At 33.2% G+C, this 25787-nt stretch overlaps 2 protein-coding genes across 2 annotated transcripts; both read left to right on the top strand.

Moving 5' to 3' along the window:
• The first annotated feature begins 3664 nt into the window (after positions 1–3664).
• Positions 3665–7642, top strand: LOC127239545 (probable flavin-containing monooxygenase 1). Its single transcript, XM_051257745.1, has 5 exons — positions 3665–4190; positions 4819–5056; positions 5306–5481; positions 6079–6437; positions 7002–7642. The coding sequence occupies exons 1-5, from the start codon at positions 3750–3752 to the stop codon at positions 7360–7362; spliced, it is 1575 nt and encodes a 524-aa protein (XP_051113702.1). The 5' UTR covers positions 3665–3749; the 3' UTR covers positions 7363–7642.
• Positions 7643–14650: 7008 nt separating this feature from the next.
• On the top strand, positions 14651–25362 carry LOC127240014 (DNA mismatch repair protein MSH7). The gene is made up of 17 exons (XM_051258437.1): positions 14651–14974; positions 15805–16357; positions 16885–16980; positions 17125–17180; positions 18658–18724; positions 19157–19252; positions 19395–19523; positions 19609–19642; positions 19753–19800; positions 20438–20628; positions 20712–20838; positions 20925–21202; positions 21540–21734; positions 22496–22909; positions 23006–23102; positions 23981–24108; positions 24859–25362. The coding sequence occupies exons 1-17, from the start codon at positions 14751–14753 to the stop codon at positions 25318–25320; spliced, it is 3195 nt and encodes a 1064-aa protein (XP_051114394.1). The 5' UTR covers positions 14651–14750; the 3' UTR covers positions 25321–25362.
• Positions 25363–25787: the final 425 nt, after the last annotated feature.

Below are 25787 nucleotides of genomic sequence, written 5' to 3'. Positions count from 1 at the left end.
TATAGCTGGAACAGATGTCTGCAAGGAATCAAGAACCCCCGAATTCTCCAGTAAAGAGGATTGATAAGCGGCAAAGGGATCCCGGTCCAACCCACCGAAAACCTGAGGAAAAATGGGTTCCCGGTAGGATCCTGAGCAAAATATGCCTCCACGTCAGCAAGGATCGCCACTGGAACAGGAGGGACAACCCAAGATGTGGACATCCTCATACTACCAGGTCCGGCTAGAGCAAGGGAATGAGTTTGTGCCAACTCGACTGCCGTCTCTGGAGTGAGCTCGTCACAAGAAACCTGCACGATTACATCAATCAGAGCTAGTCACAGAAGTAAGCCAACAATGTATACCGGCTAATACCTGGAAAGAATATAGTGTGGAAACGGATCGTTCCGCGGACCCGACAGTAGGTTCAGGGACGGCTTCCGTCTGAATTATTTGCATGATAGCGAACATCATAATATATGACATATCACTAGAGGTTAGATTCGAGGAGGAAAACATACCTGAAAAAAGAGGTGATGACAAAGTCGGTTCCACTATAGGGACAACAACAGATAAAGGGGTAGCCTTTTTCTAGATGAGTCTGCACGATCGTGAAGGAAATAAGAACCCATGTTATAAAAGTAAACTTGTCCAAAAGTTACCTGAAGTGAGGGCGGTGACGGAGCTAGCCACTTGACAGGCCGTTTGGGTCGTGACTTGGGCACGGCGGGCCGCGAAATCAGTCTTCGGGAGCGCCGAATTGTTGAAATGGATATACGACGTGCACCCAACATAGAAGGCACATCCATTGTACAATGGAAATTGATTATATGAATATGCACTACCAAACCGTACTGCAAATAAGAAAGATCACCTGTAGTACAGTGTCGGGCGAAACTTCATCACTCGAACGCTCGTCTACTATTTTAACCAAGCCCAGCCGCAAAGTGGTCAAGTTTACGTGGGTAAGGAAGGCCACCCACCATCGATCAAATGAAAGTAAGGTGCTCGAGTCGAGTGGATAAGGTGAATGCGAAAGACCTTCCAATTCACAAATGTAAATACACCAGGCATCAACGCTGGCCGACCCCAAGGTCTGTCTCGGACTAAGAGGGGGCTGCAAAAGAATACCATACATGGGGATCCCCTGAGCCAACCCGAACTGACGGGCACAATACTGAGGTTGGTAAAATTTCTCAAATAAGGGATTATACCGGGAACCCACGGCCAACCCTCCAATCAAGACCCGGGCGGTTAAACATTTGTTTCAGTATACCATACAAAGGGTAGCGGTGCTTGCAGGGGCGTCAGCACTAGAAACTACGGGGTGGCTAGCCAGAGGACATAAATCACCTGGAGATTGATCAGCCTCGTGTACGAGAGAATAGATTATGGAATAGAGATTACCCTTGAAAGAAGGGTACGACGCGAGATGTGGGCCTAATACAACGGATTGATCAAACGGGAGGCTAGAATGTGGAGTGATGAAATCAGGAAAATATAGCCGCACCCACAGCTCAAGGAACCACAAGGGGCCGGACCCTACCGGCTTACGGTAAGTCGAAACAGAGAGCTTTTCTAAAAAATCATAGATACTACGGTACAGTAAACCTAAGAAATATGAAGCTAAATTTAGTTCAGCACCGGAGACAATGGCGTTCAATACCGGTTCGGCCTCTCGGATTAGTCCCTTCGATGTGCAACATGCGAAATACTTGCTAAACAGATACATAAGAAATGCATTGTTCTCAGAAGGTTTGACAACACCAGAAAGCTTATTCGAGGCAAGGAACTGACCTACGGTAGTATTACTGTCATAAGTTACAGGAATGGGTAGACGATTGGGCTTGCAAGATGAAGACAAAGGAGGTTCTACTCCTTTCGAAGGCAACCCTAGAATGGCCACTACATCTAACACAGTGGGAGTCAAAATCCCGAAAGGGAATACGAAGGCATTGATGTTAGAGCTCCAAAAACATAGTAACACTCTAGTCATAGGAGTATCACGGGGGAGAGAACCAGCACACAACAACAACATATCTCTAATCCCCCAGAACCGCCACCGTGCGTCAAAGGAAGGGCCTAGCCTATCCATCCACGATGTAAATTCTAAAGTATCGCTAGGTAGACGGAATATACGAGAAGAAAAACTAGTAAGATTAAACTAGGGTTGAACCAACAAGAGTTTACCCCCTCCAAGGACGTCGTGGGAACCTCGGCCACATCTCCATCATCCTTTACGAACGGCGCAAGCACCCGCCGACCGCCACCGGACATCGAAGTCGCATCCCCTGAGAACGCCGCGGGAATATGGCCGGTTTGGGTCCCCGGTTTAGTTCTCAACATTGGAACCCCCCTCCCATGGTGGACAAATCGTCGAGCCGCTGTCTTGAACCGCTAGGAAACGCAAACTGCCGCCGTGAATCGTCAAGAACCACCGAAATAGTCGCCGCAGAATGCTAAATCACCATTGAAGTTTGGAAGCCGAGGCCGTGAACCGTCAAGAACCACCGAAATAGTCGCTGTAGAATGCTAAATCATCACCGGAGTTTGGACGCCGAGGCCGTCGTGTTTCAGCCCAGAGGTTTAGACACCTGATGTCACTGGCGAAAAGAAATGAGAAGAAATGACGGTGGACGATTTTTTGGATGAAAAGGAAGTAAGGGTTTTCTGATCGCCAAGGGAAGAAAATCGATTACCTGGAGTTATCTGAAACGGCAGTGAGAAGACTCGAGGGCAGGTAAGTGACGGGCAGTGACAACGATGTGATATGATATCCGCGCGAAACAGTCAATTTGAACAAAATTATCCGGACTACAAATTAAGTTATGTCCAGACAAACTTTGTGGGGGGCATCTGTAACATCCAAAATTAAGTAGGACCAGCCCAATACATCTTCGGCCAGCCCAAACCAATTGCGGGCCCATTTCACGTCTGGCCACAAGTCGAGGAAGGCCCAGCCGAATGCAAGCGATCAGGAAGGGCCCTGTAATTGGTGAGAAGAGATTATTTTATCCAAATAATCCAAAAATAACAACAAGAGAACACACAAAAGAATACGCCCTATTCACATCAATTCATCTTCTTAGATGTGTTTGTTTGGAGGTTTGGATTTTGATTGGGAGTTGAATAGTGAAATATTTAAATTTGAATAGTTGTATGATGTGATATAAATAGGTGTTGATGTGATGTTTTGAATGTAAAATTGATTTTTAGTATAATATAAAAAATAGATGTTTTATTTAATATTTTTGGGAGGGAAAATTTTGATGAACAGTGGAAGTTTGGGAAAGTCTCCCAAACAAACACAAATTTGTTTATGAATTTTTACAGTTTTCTACCGTTGAATTCCAATTTAATTTTCAGCTTTCTTTTTTGCTTATCAGCCTTAGTTTGCATTTTTTTTTTTTTACTTTAATTATTCGTTCAAGCGAGATAGCCCGAATCTCTTTTTTGTGGAGGCCGGGAACCCTTTCGAACAAATTGATTCTGGCAGGCTTTTCCGATTATATTCAAAACATCATGTCAACGTCTATTTATATCACATCATACAACTATTTATATTTAAAATTTTTACTATTTAAATTCCAATTCAAAATCCAAATGCTAAAAACAAACACACCCTTACTATAAAAAACTGATTAAAGTAACAAATTTATACTCCATATTCAAGTTAGTAGAAAAGACAAAAGAAAAGACTGACTCACTTTTGAGTTAGAATAGAATAATACTACTACAATAGCTCCCTTCCCTTCCCTTCCCTTAATTCCATGGAGCCAAAGAGGGTAGCCATTGTTGGTGCAGGGATCAGCGGCCTCCTCGCCTGCAAATACGCAGCCTCCGTCGGCCTGACTCCGGTCGTGTTCGAGGAGCAGCCGCACGCCGGCGGCCTCTGGAACCACACCATCGAGTCCACCAGGCTCCAGAACTCCAAGGACTTCTTCCAGTTCTCCGATTTCCCATGGCCGGAGTCCGTCCGCGACGTCTTCCCCACCAACGCTCAGCTCCTCCACTACCTCCAGTCCTACGCCCGCCATTTCCACCTTCTCCCCTACATCAATTTCAATTGCAGGCTTCTCAGCCTCGACTATGTCGGCGTGTCGCAGGAGGAGATGGCCAGCTGGCACCTCTGGGGTGGATCTGGACAAGCTTTTGCCTCCGAGGGAAACTGGAATCTCAAAGTTCTTCACATCGACGACCACTCTGTCAAGGTAATTTGATGTAGTATCGATATCTTCAAATTAAACAACAGATCCTTTCTGATTCAATTGCCTTTGTTCTTATCGAAAATTTTGTGAGTAGGATTGCAGTGGTTTTACCTTTTGGGACATTTTTACCTGTGTCATTGCTTTAAAAAAAAATTAAAATGTTAGTATTTGATACAATGTTTTGTGGGGAGAAAAAATAGATTTACGAATAATGTCAAATGAGTTAAAGTTTGTAAACAATGTACTTTCCCGTCCCAATTCAAAGTACTACATTCGTCCCATAAAAAGGGTAATATGTCTTTTGTATCACGGTACTTAATATTGAAAATATCTTTATATTTGTATAATTTATTCCCGGTCATTTTTATTATTTTCTTTTGTCTCACTTCATATTATTCATTTTCTATTTAAAATTAATAAAATATTTTTATTTTTAGTCTACTATAAAAGCTTCAAAAGAATACGAGAGGGAGAGAGTATATTTTTTATAAAATAAGAAAAAATAAAAAAAAATAAAAAACAACAACAATTGCAAACAAAATAAATTTGTAGATATAATTTTCAACCGGAATCATAACAATATTAATTATATTCATCATTCCATTGAAGTTATCAATTTTTTTTTTGGCAGGAATATGCTGCTGAGTTTGTGGTCCTATGCATCGGAAGATTCAGCGGTCTGCCGTCCATTCCCGTATTCCCTCCAGGAAATGGACCGGAAGTCTTCGCCGGAAAAGTGCTGCATTCCATGGATTACTCTGCCATGGACAATGCAGCCGCCGCCGAGTTCATCAAAGGGAAACGGATCGCAATTGTTGGCTCAGGAAAGTCAGCTATCGACATTGCGTTTGAGTGCGCAAGCGCCAACGGTATATAACTTTTTTGTTGATGTTAGAAATTTTAGAAGAAAATAATAAAAAAAATTTATTGATCATCAAAAATATAAAGTGGTCTGTATACAGATAATATAAAACGGACTCGATAGACTCAAATCTAAATAATCTAATTTTAAATATAAATCTACTGAATATGTAAAATATTTCAACAGTTTGACTGAAATGTCTCTTAGGATCTTGCCAACGATGACAATGTTATTGATTTATTTAAAAGTTCAACAGGGAGTTCTAATCCGTGCTCCGTAATCCAGAGGACTACTCATTGGACGTCGCCCGATGCGATGCCATGGGGAGTCAATTTTGGCTATTTATTCTTTACCCGATTTTCCGAGCTGCTGGTTCATAAGCCGGGGGAAGGTTTCTTCTCGAGTGCCTTGGCCACATTGCTTTCACCTTTGGTACGAGTCGTTAGTCTTTTAATTTTTCCTATAGTCAGTGCGTTTGTTTGTAGGTTTTAGTTTTCGTGTTTGGATTTTTGAATGTAAAAAGTTGAGTTTGAATAGTTGTTTGATGTGATATAAATAGAGGTTGACGTGATGTTTTGAATGTAAAATAAATTTGTAATATAAAAAAAAAAAAAGAGTAATTGTTTTATGCGCTATTTTTAGGGTAAAATTGCTCACAACTCCCGTGTGGTTTCGAAATTTTGCCTAAAATTTTCCTGTACTTTGAAACTTGGATGATACTCTCTTATACTTTTAATAATGTTGCATCATACAATTTTTTAAGTAAATTGGAGATTTACAATGAGTTTCGAAATCATAGAGGAGTTTCATACAAGGTTTTTTAAAGTGTAAGGGGTTCTATGCAATTTTTAAAGTAAACGGGAGATTTATGCTGAGTTTCGAAACCATAAGGAGATATGAGAAATTTTGCCTTTTTTTAGAGGGAAAAAAAAAAAAATCTAAATAGTAAAAACTTACGATAAAACCCATAGAAGAACACAACCAAAATTATCGACAACTTATAGATGCTAATCTTTATACATTTTCTAGAGATGGGCAATCTCAAAGTTCGTCGAAAGCCACATTAGATGGAAGCTTCCCTTGAAAAAGTACGGTATGATCCCTAAAGAGAGCTTTGTCCGGGAAGCTTCTTCTTGTCAGATACTTTTTCTGCCCGAAAACTTCTACGACAAAGTGGTGGATGGAAGCATTGTGTTTAGGAAATCTCAGCACTTTAGCTTCTGCAAGGAAGGCTTGATGATCGAAGGAGAGGTCAATCCTATAAAAGCCGACGTAGTCATCTTTGCCACCGGATACAAAGGTGACGAGAAGCTCAAGAATATTTTCGTGTCTCCAACCTTTCAAAACTACATTTTTGGATCTCCAAAATCTTCGGTTCCTCTTTACAGGTAAATATTCTCTTCATCATCTCACAATATATGTTGTTGTTTTAAAAATAAAAGGGTAAATTATATAACACCCTTCTTGTGTTTTAGTAAAAATGCACAAAACACCACGTGTTTTATTTATTGCGTGAAACTCCTTTGTATTAATGTAAAATTTGCACGAAACACCCTCATTATCCAAAACTGATGTTTAATGCTAAATAAAGACCTAAAATTACGCAAGTTTTATACAAATAAAAAATGTAAAATATCTTAAATAATCTTTTGAATAAAATAAATAAATAAAGTTTCGTGCAAATTTACGTTAACATAAGGGAGTTTCATGTAATAAATAAAAGACATGGTGTTTTGGTGCATTTTTACTAAAATACAAGGGGGTGTTATATAATTTATCCAAAATAAAAACTTGTCGAAAGCTACCATTTGCTTACAGCAAAATGTGATTTTGTTCCGTCTTACGTCCTTCACATGAAGTTTAATTATTTGCACGTGAATCATCTATAATATGAACAATTTATCAGAAAATAGTTTGTCCTGAAAATTTCTTTTTCCTCTTTGGTGTTGCAGACAAATGATCCATCCGAGAATTCCACAGCTAGCTGTTATAGGTTATTCGGAATCTCTCTCAAACCTTTATACAATCGAGATGTGGTGTAAGTGGCTGGGATTCTTCTTGGACCAATCCTTCAGTTTGCCGAGCATAAAAGAAATGGAAGACGACCTCAAAAAGTGGGATGCGTACATGAAGAAATACGCCGGAAATGGTAAGTTCAGACGAGGGTGCATTGGCGGGGTTCACATCTGGTACAATGATCAGCTCTGTAAAGACATCGGATGCAATCCAAGAAGGAAAAAAGGTTTTTTCTCAGATTTATTTGAGCCTTATGGATTGCGCGACTACAACGAGATTGGTCCTAACCAACGTTAAAAGCTACATTTGTGTTGTTTATGTTGATGGATTGCAGCTGTTAGGGTACTATCATAATTTGGACATTATATATATTCTTGTAATAATATCGACAAGCTTCAGAGTAACGATGAGGTCCTTAAAAACAAGATTTTCGATACTTATTACTAGAACATATGCAGGCTTTGCGAGATTAGCCTTTCATAAGGTTCGCATGATAGTCATCACATAGAAACAAATGTTCCTATCCATGGTTGCAATCAGGGACTGAACTAGCTTTCGAAGTTAGGGTGCGAGTTTTCTAATAAGTATTGAGTTTTTATGGTTCGATTTTGATTTTAACATATTTTAAATCGTAATTCGTTGATTTTTTTTTAATTTATTCAAATAGACGATTTAATTTTTTTTAATGAAATTTTTAAAAATTTATAAAAACATATCGATCAGGTTGTTTTATATGCCACTTCAATCTTTTTTTTTATTTTATTTCTGTTGATGCCAGAAGATAATGCAAACAGATACCTAATTATATTTAGCATAAAAAAATTATATTTTTATATAAATAAAATATAATTAAAATTATTATATTAATATAAATTAAATTAAAAAATAATAACAAAATATATAATAAATTTAAATTTTAAAAATGGCAAAATAATAAATTTAAATTTTTGGGGGGCAATATAATATATTTATACAAATTTTATTTATTTTAAACTAAAAAATAATTTGGGGGCTTAGTCTCCACCAACATCCGTCCATGGTTGCAATGAGTTTTAGGGAAGATTGAAATAGAATTAGATAAAATTCATGAAGAAGTTGAATATGTTTTGATAATGCACGTCAATATGTTTTGATTTTTCTGTAGAATATTTACACAAATAAATACCGATTTAATTGTCACAAATATTATCTACCTTTATAAAATAATAAAATAGTATTTTTTATTTTTTATTTGTTTTAATATAAAATTTTATTATTTACGAAATGATATAAATATTGATTATGTCTATATTAATATATTTATAAAAGTAAATTTAATTAATTTTTTATAAAATATATTAAATCAATATTATATTTCCACATCATCAATCATATTATTTATTATATAATATTATAGTAAACTGAAAAAAAAAAAAAAACTATCTAAAACATCTCCAAAACTTCCATCTAACATATTTCAACTCAAATGCCACTTTTTTCAATTCAAAAAATTTTAAATTTAAATTTTTTCAAAACTTCAAACTTCTAAAATTATCTGTCTAAACAGAGCCCAAGTTTCTTCATAAATTTCTTCAACCACAACAACTCTTTACAACCTTCGATCATTATGATATATTCTGCTTCGGTTGTCATAAAATTAAACATATTTTTGCAACTTCGATTGCCACGACACAACACCACCAACAAAGGTTATCAGCTATCTTGAGGCAGATTTCCTACTATCCACGGTAGCTACCGTGTCTAAAACCTTGTAGCCGATTAACAATGGTTGTCTTCCACCGAATGTAAACCTTAAACTTGAAATACTACATAGATATCTGAATAACCACTTCACTACATTCCAATGTTCTTCTCTTGGATTTAACATGTAACGATTGACAACACGAACTACATAAGTTGTATTCATCACATGTACCAAACTTCCAACAAAAGTTTAAAAAACTTTTCTCATTGAATCATTATCTTCATCGATTGGAGGACTATATGAGCAGTAAGTTTAAGGTGAGTAGCAAGACGAGATTTTACTTTACCTTTGCTTATATTGAATCTCTCAAGTACCTTTTTAATTTACAATTCTTAAGATCATTGCAACTCTTTTTTATTGGTCTAGATCCTTCATAGAAAATGATTTGCTCATTTATTTCTTCAATTTGTCAATTTTAGAAGCATATTTTACCAATAGTTAAAATATCAAATCAATATAAAGCAACAATATGATAAAGCTATCATCTTTAAATCTATCTGTGAAAACATAATGATTGAAAATAGTCTTATGGTATCCTTGCTACCCCATAACTAGTCGAACTTTTGATACCATAATCTAAGTGTTCGTTTCAAATGTTAGTAATATAATAAAGCATTATATTGCAAGAATATAATTATAAAAATAAATTTAATATCAATATAATTTATCAAAATAAATTTGATAATCACGTAAAATTGAGGTAAAACTTCTCTTCGTAGAATAATACGCTCCAATAGTTTTGTTAAAAATATCACAACACTTCCCTTTATGTATTTCTAATTGCAATGATTACTACTCTTTACAATCTTACTTAAAAAGAATCCAATGGGGCAAAAATCATAATGAAAGAAAATATATATATATATGTCATTCACACTTTCTATAAATTGTTCTACTGATATGGACTTCACTTGAAATCTCATATCCAACGCATCATGATATTTTTAGAAAATTTCTCGAACGTTGGAGTCAGTAAAATTTTAGTGTATAGATCTACTAAATTCTTATTCGATCAAATATGTTATACATCTATTTACCATTTCTCTTAGAATCATAAGTTCAAAAAAAAATTGTGAAATATATTATGTTCTATCTCCTTTAATATATTTTTCTTCAGTTCAGTTGTACTATATAAACTGCATTGTCTTCATATAAAATAGTATAACGATTTTTCTTTTTTTTTTTCACATCTCAAGCTACAGTTTTTTAAAATGTGATGAATCATTAATTTCAACTAAACACATTCTCGACTAAGCACATGAATTGTTATTATTTCAGCATGAATGAAACATATGATGGTTATTATTTGTTTTGTGTATTTTCATAATAATACAATACCACCACAAGCAAATATATAGCTTGTTTGAGACTTGAATTTTTGTGGGTTAGAAAGATACGGGCGTGTTTGTTTGAAGGTTTGGATTTTGAGTTGAGATTTGAATAGTAAAAATTTTGAATGAGAATAGTTGTATGAAATGATATAAATAAATATTGATGTGATGTTTTGAATGTAAAATTAATTTTTAGAATAATATAGAAAATAAAAAATAGATTTTTAATTTGAGATTTTGGAGGAAGAAATTTTGGATGAATAGTGAATATTATTGCAAAATCCCTCAAACAAACACACCCATATGCCTATTCAATCAATTCATGCCAAGATTTCTTTGAATATAATAGATAGAGATTAATAATTCTTAGAAAGAACGAAAAATGTATTTTTCAAATATTCTCATATTGGTATTGCACTAAATCTTTCTAATAAGTTTACAAAAAATGTTATATCTGATCTTGTACAGTTATCCAGACACGTTAGTGCACGAATAACACTAAGTATTTAACTTCAAAACCATGTAGGTTTTTTTTTTTTTTTAATTCTCTTCTTTCACCCCAAGGGGCTGTTTGGTTATTTAGTGGGATTTATAAAATCCCATGAAATTCATGTTTAGTTAAAAAAATAATTGATGAAATTTAAAATGATGGAATTTAAAAAAAGATTCAAAATCTTACAAATGAGAGTTTTTTTTTTAATTGGTACCCCTGTTATTTTTAAATTTCATTATTGGAATTTTAAATTTTAATTTTATATCCTCTTATAAAAATAAAATAATATTATATTTATTTAAAATAAAAACTAAATAATTTTAAAATTAATTATTATTTGAATTATATATTTAAAAATTAAATAAATTTATTGTTTAAAATTATATTATTTATTGTAAATTTTATTTGAATTATGAAATTATAGGAATGACAATGAGTCGGGTTCAGTCAGAACTGATATTCGTCCCGAATATATATTGTTAAATCCGAGACCCAAATTGGATCCGATTGTACTGGATCCGACCGAAGCTATACCCGGTAAGACCAAATTGATCCAAAAAATCAACTTTTTCTTGTTACAATTCTTGGATTTTAATTTAAAATTGCACAAAATATATTAAAATTTATGTATTTTATTAAAAAAATATTATAATAAAATAATTAATAAGTTAAACTCAAAAAATATTTTTAATATAATTATATTGTTAGAAATTATTTTTTCATATGTATAGTTAATATATTATTAATATATTACCCCGAACATGACCTGGACCCAGACCTAATACTCAAATAATTTGACTCAACTTCAAATAAATAGGTGAAGTCTCGAGTTTACGCGAACCTATTGCCATCCCTATAAAATTATTGATATATTTTCAATTTATATTAATGATGAATTAGAGGTTTAATTTATTAAATTAAATAAAATCTATGGAGGACAATTATGTCATTTAAAAATATGAAAAATCTAAATCTTTCCACATATATGAAAAATAAATAACATGTAACAAATATAAATCCCACATAATTTTGTCAACCAAATATATGATATGATTCTAAATAAATATAATAAATCTCATCACATATAAATCTACTGTGAAATTTTAATCCCACAAAAGAAGTCTATGAACCAAACAACGCTAAAGAGATAATTGGTAGGATCAAGAATTCTAATAATTATTAGAGTTCCAAATGTTCAACTCGCAAAACTAAGGCAAATTTCATTTTATGCAAATCCTTAATTTCAAACATTTTTTAAGTATTTAATAGTTTTTTGGATCTCTTTTACGAAATCTAACTAAATTCAAATTATCCGCATAAAAATATATGCTCACAATTTTATTTTATTTTCATTCTTTTTTAGAAAAAAAATACATGGGTAAACATAATCATTAACTTTTTATTCTTTTATCAATGATTCACTGAGATAATTGTACATAAGTGACCAAATTGCTTGAGATCATAAAAAAAAAAATTATAATTTAATGAAATAATATTCTTTTATCTTTGATTTGTATGCATTAAGCATACCAAATTCTTCAAAAATTTTCAGAAAACAATTATTACATCCATAAGATGCATATTCAAATTTTTATAAACTTCTAGCTAACAAGATATTAAAATATTATTCCATCAACTAGAGAATAGTAAGTTTCATTAAATTAATTTCAAATCTATGTAAAAAAACTTGGGTCACAAGTTTTGGTTTATATTTGACAATCTCATTATTCATATTTTATTTTCGAATAAATTTTCATTTATAACCAACAAGCTTAACACGTTCATGTAATACCCTCGAGGTTGAGCCGGTGCTAAGCCAACTCCCGTGGATGAGCGGTGGCAGACCATCAGAGGTTGAAGATAAATTAAATGAATTGAATAAACTACTAATGTCAACAATGTGGACATTCATTTTCGGGAACCCTACTGAAAGAACTCGCGTGGGTATGATGACAGAATTGCGCTGGAAGGACTCGTGTTGACCTGTGGAGCCAGTTTACAATCCCGACACACCCCGCTTTGCATGGCTTACGGGCCAGGGTGTCACATTCCGTAACTGAACTTTTTATCATTTTAGTTCGATAACTGACAATATCTTAAAATAATTTCGTAAGTAAAAAAATTTTGTCCTCCGGCGCCGGAAATGCTTGCGTAGCATGGCGGAGGACATGTATCTGGGCCTCTGGCGGATACGTGGATAATTTTATATTGTTTTATTTAAAAATAAAAATAAAACACAATTTAAAATAGAAGAAAACTAAAATATTTTAAATTTTTATTATTTTTATATGTTTAATTTAAAAATAATAGAATTAATAAAAAATATTCATATGTTACTTATCTTTCAACATGCTACTGCACAAGTATTGTGCAGACATCTCCGGTGCCAGAGGATTAAATGTGCGAAAAAGACAGACTCAGTTACGAGACTAAAATAATAAAAAAATTAAGGATAAAAAAATAGTTTACCCATTATATAAATATATTTTATTTATTTATTTGTATTATACTCCTTCAGTCCTATAATTAGGTATCCGTTTGTTTTTTGCACGAAATTTTAGAAATAGTAGTATTATATTGGGAGATAGTAAGAATAAAGTAGAAATAACTAAAATAACCTTATTAATATTGTGTGATATAAAGGTAATGACATTTGTGTAATATATTGTAAGATGTAAGAGTATTTGTAATGTTAGGTAGATAGTACCATTACTAAAAAAAAAGAAATAAATATTTTGTTATGGACCGACTAAAATGAAAAAATTGATAGTTTGTTAAAAAAAGGAGGGAGTATAAAATGTTATTATCTCATATTCATATTATACATATTTTATTGATGTAATACTAAAAATATTTAAACAAAATATTTTAAATTTATTTTAAACATATATTTTAATTTATATTTTAAAATATTAATCACATTATTTATATAAAAAATAATACTCCATTTTTTTCCATAAATATAGTCTTAATTGAGTTGGGTTACGAAATTTACAAAATATTGATATTATATTGGTAGTTGGTAAAAAGTACGAACAAAAAACTTTTTTGTCCTTATAAGTGTATTAGTGTAAAAATTGTGTAATAAAAATAAAAAAGTAGGGATAACTTTACGGTGATATGATTATTTATGGAAATAAGACTATTATTTTGGGACGGACAAAAATGGTAAATAAGACTATTGTATTGGGATGGAGGGAGTAGAATAATATAATAATTTATTATTAATAACACTACCTAACTTCAAAACAAGAGATAATTTGCTAGGGAATTAATTAAACTAAATATTTTAAGTGTGCTTTTGGCAATGAGACGATAATTTTTAGTTGAGATAACTGTTTAACATTAATTGTTTATACGTAAAATGATAATTAAGGATATTTATATATTTATTTTTAAAATATTTAACTTTATTTATTTTAATTTAACATTTAAGAGTATTTTTTTTATTAATTATTGAAATATATAAAAATATTATAAAGTATTTATTCTTATATTTTAAATTTGAAAAAAATATTTTTATTTAAGAAAAAAGAATTTTTATTTAAATTTTGTAAAATATAAAATAATAAATCTTTCGTATATATATATTTTTGTTATATTAATTATTGTTTATTAATTTTAATGTAAAATTTATATAATAAAAAATATATAAATAAATTAATAATATTTATCTTTTGTATTTGATTTAATTTTAATAAATTTATATATTTTACAAATAAAATAATTTATAGTAAATTATTAATAATAATTATTATTTTAAATTTACAAAAATAAAATTATAATTTAATAAATTAAAAAGAATTAATAAATATTGCAATAAAAATATATTTATATGTATAAAATAAATAAATAATTTTTTAAAAATAAATAAAAAATAAACAAAATTAAAATAAAAAAAAACTCTTTCCAAATATAAATTAAAAACTATTAAAAAAAATTCTTTACCAAACACTGTATCTATATTCACATAATGGGGCAAACAAATTCCAAAGCGCCTCGTCCAATATTTATACTTTGCACTCTCCCTTTGGCGCCAATTCAGTCGTAAACCCTGCCCGCCCAGCCGCCCTACATCAGCCCCCGCCTCGCCTCTCCTGCTACCTCCGCCACCAAAATGCAGAGGCAGAAGTCAATACTGGCCTTCCTCAAAAAGCCCAACCCTGTCGGGGAGAAAAACGCCATTCTCGATGTTTCCGATGAAGAAATCAAAGGAACAGATACTCCGCCAGAGAAGGTGCCGCGCCAGATCCTTTCTGATGGCCCGTCTTCACTCTTTTCCAGTATTAAGCATAAGTTCGCAAAAGTCGATAGCAGTTTAAGTTCTTCATTCCACGCCAGGTGCGTTATTTATTTTTTATTTTCGGTATAATTGTAGAACAATAAGAAGCCGATGGCTGTTCGAGTGTTAACTTAAGTTCAATAATTTTTGTTTACTGTGTATGCTATATGCTTTATTTTACAAAGCTTAGCATATTCCATAACGTTGTTACTTTGCAGTGCTACGACTAAATCTCCACAATTTACTGCAAAACAATTAAGTTTAGTAGGTGATGAACACTAAACGTCTTGAAAAAAATAAATAAATAAATAACAGGAAAATAACAATTTGTAGGCATAGATGGCCACAGTTTCAATCACGATGCAATTCTACTTCCAAAATAGGATGGAACTCCACCATTCCTGTTCCAGGAGACAATCATTGCACACAGTATACTATATACTAAAATATAATAAAATTTTTATATGTAAATGTAAATTATTTATGTGTTATCTATGTATCTTTATTATAATTAAACAATTTTGGTAAGCATTATTAATATAATCATAGATCATTCTCACATAAATTTTGCTTTTGTATAATGTGATTTAAAAAGATAAGTTATAAATAATTAATAAATAAAGAGAATAAAAATGTAAAAATATCCATGTAAGAAACTGGAACTGTGCTGATAAGGTTTGATCCCAGAACCATGGCCATGTTAGCTGGAACCAACACCAAAGTAATGGTGTTAGGCGCTAAAAGTTTTAGTTTAAAGTTATATGCCTTTGTACGTGTTCAAAATATCTTTTCTTTATGGGGCTTTGATATGCATCTGATGAAGTTTTATATGGCATCCTGAAGTTTATACTAAATTAAAATCTATCCTTTTTTTGGTGTGCCTGTGCAGGATGGAAGTTGAAAATATTCCCAGCATCAATTTTCTGCCCCCAAAACATGATAGACCAGAAAATTTAGGCAACTCATGTGCTGCTCCCAAGCAACACAGCAAGCAAGATCTCTGTTGTGTTGGCAAAATAATAAATGACAACGAGAATAAGACTTGTTCAAAGCTAAATACTCTTGAGGATGATGCTCCTGGGCCAAACACTCCTGGGATGAAACTATTTGTTCCTAGATTGAAAAGAGTTCAAGAGGATATTTGCAATTTTAAGGAGAGGGCTGATTGTTCTTCACTAGGCGACAATAAGAGGACGAAACTTGTGCAGGCTACTGATGTTTTAAAGAGAAATGATGATGAGAAATCTGAAACTGATAGCAAGTTTGAATGGCTTCATCCATCTCGAATCAAGGATGCCAATGGGAGAAAGCTAGGGGATCCTCTTTATGATAAGAAAACACTTTACATCCCCCCTGATGCTTTGAAAAAGATGTCAGCATCTCAAAGACAGTATTGGGACGTCAAGTGTCGATACTTGGATGTGGTTCTGTTCTTTAAAGTGGTTCGTTTATTGTTTTTTAATTTATTTTCACTTCTTTCTAAAACCATTGGCAATCAACAACAACGTTACTGAAGCTTCTCTCATGTAGTAATTTAAGATCTCAAAAAAAATGCGAAATTATTTGGCAACTACACTATTATATGAACTTGAGAATATAGAGTGATAATGAATTGTTGTATGGTATTTAAATATATGATTCATGTATGGTCCTGTAAAATGGCTTTCAAAACATTTAATCACAAGACGTCATGGTTATTAATGTTTTAATATCTATTAAGAGTGTATAAATGGAATATATTTCATGCCTTGTGCATTTATTTGAAATGCAATCAATAAACAATATGTGAAACTAGGACATGGTTACTCATTAGTATGTGTACTAAATGGAGTATGGTGGTGCAATTGCAATTTTGTGTTGTAGACTGTAGAAGAAACAGCTCTCTTTTTTATTTGAATATTTTGTTTTCTTTTGCAGTCTACATTTCCATTACACTAATGCACTAATGATAACACATTATGAAATACAGGGTAAATTCTATGAGCTTTATGAAATGGATGCTGAAATTGGTCATAAGGAACTTGATTGGAAAATAACGCTAAGCGGTGTGGGTAAGTGCCGCCAGGTAAGCCAGTGCTGTTTCTACTTATACTAATGTGCGTGTGGGTGTTTGTTTCTAGATATTAACCTGTGACTGTGTGCAAATTTTATATCTATTTTTACGAATATGGCTCATGAAGATCTTCTTTAACTTATTACTAACCTGTAGGTTGGTGTGTCTGAGAGTGGAATTGATGATGCTGTTCAGAAGTTGGTAGCTCGGGGGTAAGGAAATTTACCAAGTTTGCATCATCATAATACTTTAGATTCTTTTGTACTTAAATTTTCATTGGTAAAAGAAGCATTGGCATGAAGTGTTAGGGTGGATGTGTGCTGCCTAAATTAAAGCAGCAAAAGGAAAAAATAAAAATAAAAAAATAAAAAAGGAACCCAACTTCTGGGAGTTTCATGAACCCATTCTTCTTTCTGTTAGTGCTTAAGATATTGACAATAACGAAGTATTCTTGACTCTGATGAACCTAGACTACTTGTTTCATAGATCTCTCATGTGAAATCAATTTAAAATCTCTCTCACTCTCTATTATTATTATGTTTTCATTTTTATTTTGGTTTTTATTTTATTTTTATTCTAAGTTGAGGTTTGTAACTAGCATTACCTTTAAACTTTCATATTTCATATGTTTTTTGTTGCAAAAATGGTTATACAGTATGAGTGACAGTGGCAATGCCATCTTTAAGAGATGTCTGACAAATCTCACACTCAAACGGTGTTAGTATTGCTTTCTGTTTAATGTGATACTTCTTTTTGTTCATATCACTTCATTATATTTTGTCAAGAAAGTTACGAGGTATATGTGAATGTAAGAAGTATTTGCAAGAATATGTCAAGCTAGAAAACAGTTGCATGGAGATAATGACTCTTAACTCAATGTTAATAATATTATTTAGTATTTTTACAAGGCCTACTATAGATTGTGACGACTGGATCTGAGAATTTCACACCCAGATTGGGTCATCTGCTACATTCCCTTCTTCTCTTTAAGTTGTTCAAGTATGCAAATATTTGCCTTATTTTCTCCAGGGTTTCACTTTGACTATCACCCTACAGTTTCACTCTCACTGTACATAGATGTTCAAGTTACTAATATTGACTGCTCTGATACAACTTGGAATAAACCAACTCATGCTAGAATCAAGAGAACATATCTTGAACATAATGTTTGAGGCAAATGCAATGAGAAAAGAAAGAGTAGGGATAAATACCAACATCTAATAATCAAGAATGGTAGTTTGTTACTCTGTTACATCTCAGGCTCACTGTATACCTGCTTCAATATTGGATCAAGCTGTATCCTCAATAGGATAACAACAGGTTTTCAAAATTCAAGGTGTAGTGTTACTACATCTTTTCAATGCTGGTGGATTATATATATCTGTGAGCTTGGGTGATTAGTAAGTGTGAAAGACCAAGTTCTGTACCTGTTTTGGGAGACTGGATCATGAATTTGATTCTCTGCTAGACAATGATGAAAGAGTGACAGAAGTGTGAAGGATTTTTGTTACGGTTTCTTAATTAATACGTGGATGTGTTTTCATGTGGAAGTGAAAGCCTTTAAATCCAATTTATGAATACTTATGATTATAAGGCAGAAAAAGTATACTTTGTAATTTGGATGGTAATTAATCTTTCTATCCTTAATTTTACGCATATATCATTGATGCTTTGTTTCTTTTTTGGAAGGTACAAAGTTGGTCGAATAGAACAGTTGGAGACATCACAGCAAGCAAAATCCCGGGGTTCAACATCTGTAAGTTTCTGACCACCTGATTGAGTTTTTGCTTTTTACCTACTAAATGCTGTTTTGACTGGTAATTTCATTAATATATTTAATATTTATTATGGGTGTAAAGGCATGAATAGCATATGGTTTTGAAAAAGTCAGGAATTTGAGAAAGCCAAAACTTATTTGTACATTGTGATGACACATGCAGATAAAAGTTTCTATAATATGTATATTAAAACATTGTATGCATTCAAGATTCGAATGCCTCCTGTGTGGAATAGATGGCACCTAACAAATGAGATTCACCTTGGGGATGAGTTGCAGCATTCATTGATTTGATTCTCTTGGTGATTAGGTTGTTGTATGTTGAGATGGTGAAATGGAGGTGTTTTCTCATTCATAACTTGTTATGTGTCATTTTCTTCAAAAAGTCCCTTTTTTTTTTTTTTTTTTCAGGTTATTCAAAGAAAGTTGACTCATGTACTCACTCCTGCCACATCATGTGACGGGAATATTGGTCCTGATGCAATTCATCTTCTTGCGATAAAAGAGGTTGATATGACTTTCCAATTTCCATTTTCATTCGACTTCAAAATGCCAGGATTGTTGTGTAGGATGTGAGACACTATAAAAGAATTTATGCTTGATAATATATTTGATTATTCTGGCTTTCTTTCCTTTATTTTGCTTTTAGGATAGCCTGGGGAGGAATGGTTCAACACGTTTTGGGTTTGCATTTGTGGATTGTGCTGCTTTAAAGTTCTGGGTTGGTTCTATCACTGATGATGCTTCATGTGCAGCTTTGGGAGCTTTGCTAGTGCAAGTATGCTCCTTTACCTCTTATAGTTCATCTAGTCACTTGTGAATGTTCGCCTTGTGATGCATGATTCTTTAACTATTATCCTTAGGTGTCGCCAAGGGAAATTCTTTATGAAAGTCGAGGTAAAAAGTGTTCTTTATCTAAATAATTATTGAGCACCATGGATTTTTTTTGAATGATCACTGAAGCTTTTTCCCACTTCTATTTTGAATTATGTCAATATTCACTGTAGGACTGTCCAAAGAAGCTCAAAGAACACTTAAAAAGTATAATTTGACAGGTGACTACGAAATTACGCATTCAATTGCCTATATATGTGGGGGCATCATTTCATTGTTAGTGCAGATCTTTGATGATCCTATTCAAGTTCGTTATTTTTTTAAGAAGAATTTTTTGCTGTTGTTTTAGAGTGGTGATAAGAACTTGCCTGTCATATATTTTATATTCACTATTTATTTGTCAATTTGCTAATTGTGATCTAAAGATATATTTATGTTGTTTTGGAGCTTTCTTGTGATTAGAAATTATCTTTTTATTATATTTGAGCATTCCCTGGGGAGTTTCCTAGCTTACCCATTAAAACTTTCTTGTGATTAGAAATTATCTTTTTATTATATTTGAGCATTCCCTGGGGAGTCTCCTAGCTTACCCATTAAAATAATTGACCCTGAACTTATTCATCGTGATATTTCTTTCTTTTCGGTCAAAAATTGAATTTGAATTTAAGGATAATATCTTTTACATGCTTAGTTCATGTCTTATGGTCAATCTTATCAAATTGTATTGCAGTTGCAGTATTTCCAGCACTACAGACCTTGTTGACGTTGAACCATAATGCATATTAAATTTGCATGGTAGAGATTGTGCAGCAATTAATATTATGATGATAATGATGTTGATGACATTTTATTTCTTAGGAGTGGCTCCGTCTCTATTGAATCCAAGTGATACTTTTGGCGAAGCTTTGGAAGTTGAAAGTACCATTGAGAAAGATAAACACTTTAATGGCTCGTCTAATAAATGGAATCGCATAGTCGATGGGATTATGCACCGGAATCTTGCATTATGTGCACTGGGTGGACTTATCAGTCATCTAAAGCGGCTGATGGTAGTAGACCTTCGCAATGAGTATGAAGATAAATATAAAAATGATGTTTCTTCTTATAGGCATTGTATCTTCTTTCTCTGCAGCTAAATGATGTCATTCGTAATGGAGATATTTTTTCGTATGAAGTCTATAGAGGTTTCCTCAGAATGGATGGTCAGACGATGGTAAATCTGGAGATATTTAATAATAATGCTGATGGTGGTGCTTCAGGTAATAACATAATTTACTTTTGTGTCTCCTTCATTCACTGTTTTATCTTTTATTCTCTGGATTAATTGTGCACAACATTGTTTAAGGCACTCTGTACAAGTATCTTAATAATTGCATTACAACATTTGGTAAGCGATTATTGAGGAACTGGATGTGCCATCCTCTTCAAGATGTAGAAAAAATTAACATGCGGCTGGATGTGGTTGAGAAGTTAATGGAAAATTCAGAAATTGTGCTACAAATTGCTCAATCTCTTCGGAAGCTTCCAGATTTGGACAGGTTGCTTGGACGTGTAAAGTGCAGCTCTCAGTCTTCTTCCTTAATATTGCTACCTTTAATTGGCAGCAAGATACTGAAACAGCGGGTAAGATTTTTTTCGTCTGTTCAGTTTTTCCCTGAAATTCCTGTAAAAAGACAAGAATGGTTTCAAAATAGGAAGATATCAGTGATCCACCCTTGGCTTTTAGTTAAAAATGTGCATTTCTGATTGCCAAATCCATCAAGGCTGCTTCCTGCAGTTGATAACTAAACTATAACCACCCTTATGAATTTAATACAACTTATTCAGAGTAGATGCTTCATATAATCTTTTTGGCAAAATGTGTGATGCGCTGCAAGATTTTGTTTTTAGTTTAATTATTTATTTATTTTTCCTCTTCCTAATTATATATGCTTCATTCCCTGACTTTTATCCTATATAGGTAAAAGTTTTTGGGACTCTTGTGAAAGGACTGCAAATTGGCATGGGGATGTTGAGGACCTTGCAAACAGATGAACTCTTTACCAAATTACTATCAAAAGCTGTAACCCTACCAACATTAAGTGGACATGACGGGCTGGATAAATACCTTGCTCAAGTTGATGCAGCAATAGATAGTGACTTTCCGGATTACCAGGTCTGATTTGATATTGTGTGGACATATATAACATTTTAATTAGTTTCATTATATTATTTTGTTGACTATATTGATCTGGGATCCTTTCTAAACTTTCCCTAAGGAAAGGAAAGGGTTTCTTTTTTATCTATCGTTAAGTGACATGTTAGAATCTGTCAAGGCATCCTAGAATCTCTGTACACAATTAATTAATAAATTTCACTGTGGTTTCTGTAGAGAAATCATGGCTTGATGGTGGAATTATAGTAAGCATATTTTTACCTCTAACCATGCAGCAAGGACGTGTGAGGAATTCCTCTTGGAAAGGGCTTGGATAAACATGTGATTCTCATGCAAATTACAGCTATTAAAGAATTAGAGATGAAATATAGGTCTCTGGTAATGCACGAATACTGATTGATGATCAGAATGCCCCTAGAATTGGTCTTTATCAACAGAGATCCTTTTCTAAAACTATAAGAAAATTTTTTAAGTCTTATGATCTTGTGATCCTCACTTTTTATATTAAAGCCTTGTCCCTGTGTCCCATGACACTATATGTAGTTTTGTTTGCTTTATATAGATTGTCTGTATTGGTAGTATACTGAAATTATGTTCCGCCTTTAATCTTTCAGCAATTTCTAAATAAATCTCACTAGTTCTGTTTGATGGTCTAACTTTTGTATTAGTGTTCAATTGTACTCCTTTAACCATTTATCACTCTTGGTTTTATAAACTGTCTGCTCTACTCATAACATTTATTTTTTCCTTTGTGATGACAGAATCATAATGTTACAGACTCAGAAGCTGAAACATTATCTATTTTGATAGAATTGTTTATGGAGAAGGGGGCTGAATGGTCCCAAATGATATATGCCATTAGTTGCATTGATGTACTGAGATCTTTTGCTATATCTGCAATTTCTGCATCTGGAGCAATTTGTAGACCTACAGTTCTGCCTCACTCGAAAGCGACAAATTCTTCTGTGGAGGCTGTGTGCCCTATACTGTCTATGAAAGGTCTATGGCATCCTTATGCACTTGGAGAAAATGGTGGATTGCCTGTTCCAAATGATGTTCACCTTGGCGGAGATGGAAGTAATGAACATCCAGGCGCATTGTTGTTAACTGGGCCAAATATGGGTGGGAAATCTACTCTGTTACGTGCAACTTGTCTTGCAGTCATAATTGCTCAGGTATTTTTTTTCTTCACTTACTGATAATTACCACTTTACTGTTCTGTGTTTCTGAAATAAATTGCTCCCAGTTAATACACTTATTACTCATTGCAGTTGGGCTGCTTTGTGCCTTGTGAATCGTGCACACTATCAGTGGCGGACACTATATTTACTAGACTAGGCGCAACAGATCGAATCATGACAGGCGAGAGTGAGTATTTATCTTGAACAGTTTATCTTTTTGCAAAAACAAAACTAGAAGCTAAAAAATGTTTAATAAAGAAGATAAGAAAGAAATAAAGTGGTATGCTGGCAATGATATATAGTTGAGTTTGGAAGTGTATAACATTTAACTGTTTTGATTTGCTTTTGAAAAGTTTTTCTTGTTTGTTTAGAAAAATGATAAAAATAATTACACTTATCCAAATCAAGTTGTTTGGATGGACTTCTTTGAGAAACAACTTAGGGTGCTTTTGAAGAATGTAGACGTAAATGATGAAATTACCGTTTAACTGCTGGTAGTGTTAGTTCTATTTTCATTAGTTTATTCCTGAAGTTGGTAGGTAGGTAAATGGAACATTTTATCTGTACATTCCTTAGTATCCAACACAAACCATTAACTTGTATGAGAATGAAAAAGAGGGATTTATGATGAAGCTTATAAATAGTCGGCTATCAGTGTAAGTTCTATATAATAATGCTATGATAATACTATGGCTCAGCCTCTGACATTCATAGAAAAGTCGTAGAGCGCCCAAATCGAACATGATTTATTTGGGTTCCGAGGTAACATATGCTTGAAGTATCATGCAGTTCTATTTATTATAGCATTCCTTGCAGTCATTAGTTATTACAATCTCATTCAGTGGGTACTTTTTCATATGGTCATTTTACACCAAGTTCACCTTTTCATATCTGCGGAGGCTTAATGTTGTTTCTTCTTATTTATCTGTTTAACAAAATATCAATATTCAGTGGTCTCAAGGCGTATGAAATCTTCTACTCTTTTAACAATTAAATAAAATTTGTACTGCTGTAAGGTAGACTAAATGATTATAACAAACTATTATATGGACCTTGTCCGTGTAGGCACCTTTCTGATTGAGTGCACAGAGACGGCATCAGTTTTGCAGAACGCTACAGAGAATTCGCTTGTTCTTCTTGATGAATTGGGCAGAGGAACAAGCACTTTTGATGGATATGCTATTGCATATGCTGTAAGATGTCTTTTGCTTTCCTGAATGTTTTTTTCTATGTTTAAATATGGAAATAAACTTTCTGAAAGTTGTATCATGCTTCTGATGACGGTGATAACAAATGCTAAAGATGTTAAAAAAAACTTAAGATAGAACTTTGCTTTTACAGTTAGTTGTTTCATATTGGTAGTTTACATATTTTAATATATAACGTTATGCATGCTAAATAAGTTGTTCTTGTTCTTGCTGCCATAAGTTGTGAGATGAGTTATCTTATAATTCTATAATATAAGTAAACTAATGTAATGGTGTGAATGTTAACCAAATGAACTTCTGGAATTGAAACACAAAACTGGACATGGCATCGTTGAAATCAAAATCGTTTGTATAGGATTCATTTGTGGCACTGTGGCCATGTTACATTAAAAAATTTAGATAATCAGATTTCCCTGATGTTTTTCTTCTTTTATATACTCCCTCCGTCCCAAAACAATAGGGACATTTGGGATTGGCAAGAGAACTGAGGAATAATAGTATTACATTGACAGTGGGTGTAAAAGTATTTTTAAAAGACCAAAATACCCTTAATTTATGTAATTATTGTGAAAAAATGATGATAGTTTTGTAAAAATGTAGGAGGTATTTACTTTGTCGTAATTGATATGTGATTAAATGTTATCTGTGATGTGGATGAGAGTGAAGTTTAAACTTTCAGGAGCTGACCAAATGTTGCTGCTAATGTGTTAAAACATTAACTGCTTTGTTCATCAGGTATTTCGTCATCTTATCGAGTCAGTGAAGTGCCGTCTACTATTTGCGACCCATTACCACCCTCTCACAAAGGAGTTCGCCTCCCATCCTCGTGTAAAGCTGCAACACATGGCCTGTTGTTTCGACCCGACATCAGACCATCATCGCCTGGTCTTTCTCTACAAACTAGTCTCGGGAGCAAGCCCGGAGAGCTACGGGATGCAGGTAGCGCAGATGGCCGGGATTCCGAGGCCGGTGATCGAAGCAGCGGGAAAAGCGAGGGGAGTTATGAAGGAAATGGTTGGAGAAAGCTTCAGGTCGAGCGAGGAAAGGGACAAGTTCTCGACGATGCATGAAGAGTGGATGAAATCGGTGGTCTCTGTTTCAAAGATTAAGGTAAATGAATCCTTGTCCGACAATAATGATTCATTGGATTCCTTATTTTGTCTGTGGCATGAAGTGAAATCATCGTTTATCAAGTAGGTAGATTAGATCATATTAGATCCTATTCTTGTTTTGCACCGCCATTCATGTTTTCTTTTGATTTGTTTTGTGCTTTTATTAATGGTGTAGCTATCTTATTATATGTAGGAGAAAATTTGATATGAATCAAATCAAAATTTAAAGTTTTTAGCCTCCCACAAAATAAATTCTATCCCTCTATCCCCACGTACATAATATATATACATGCACACGTGTGTATGTATATAAATTGTGTGTGTTGAGATAGGCAGATAGAGTGTGTTAATGGACAGAAGATTTGGTCTGAATTTTTAGTGATCGGATCAGATTGAAAAAAAATTTTAATTTTAGATTTATGGATGGATTGGTATAGTGAAAATTCAAATTTGGGAATATATTGAAATATTCATATGAGAATGTGTATTGCACTTTTTGTAATTCTTATTTGAAATTTTTTGTATTTAATATTTTCTTTGTCCCAAAATAAT

Source organism: Andrographis paniculata, unplaced genomic scaffold (assembly GCF_009805555.1).
Source record: "Andrographis paniculata isolate CXL003 unplaced genomic scaffold, ASM980555v1 Contig78END, whole genome shotgun sequence".
Taxonomy (NCBI): Eukaryota; Viridiplantae; Streptophyta; class Magnoliopsida; order Lamiales; family Acanthaceae; genus Andrographis; species Andrographis paniculata.
This window is presented reverse-complemented; position numbering and strand designations above follow the sequence as displayed.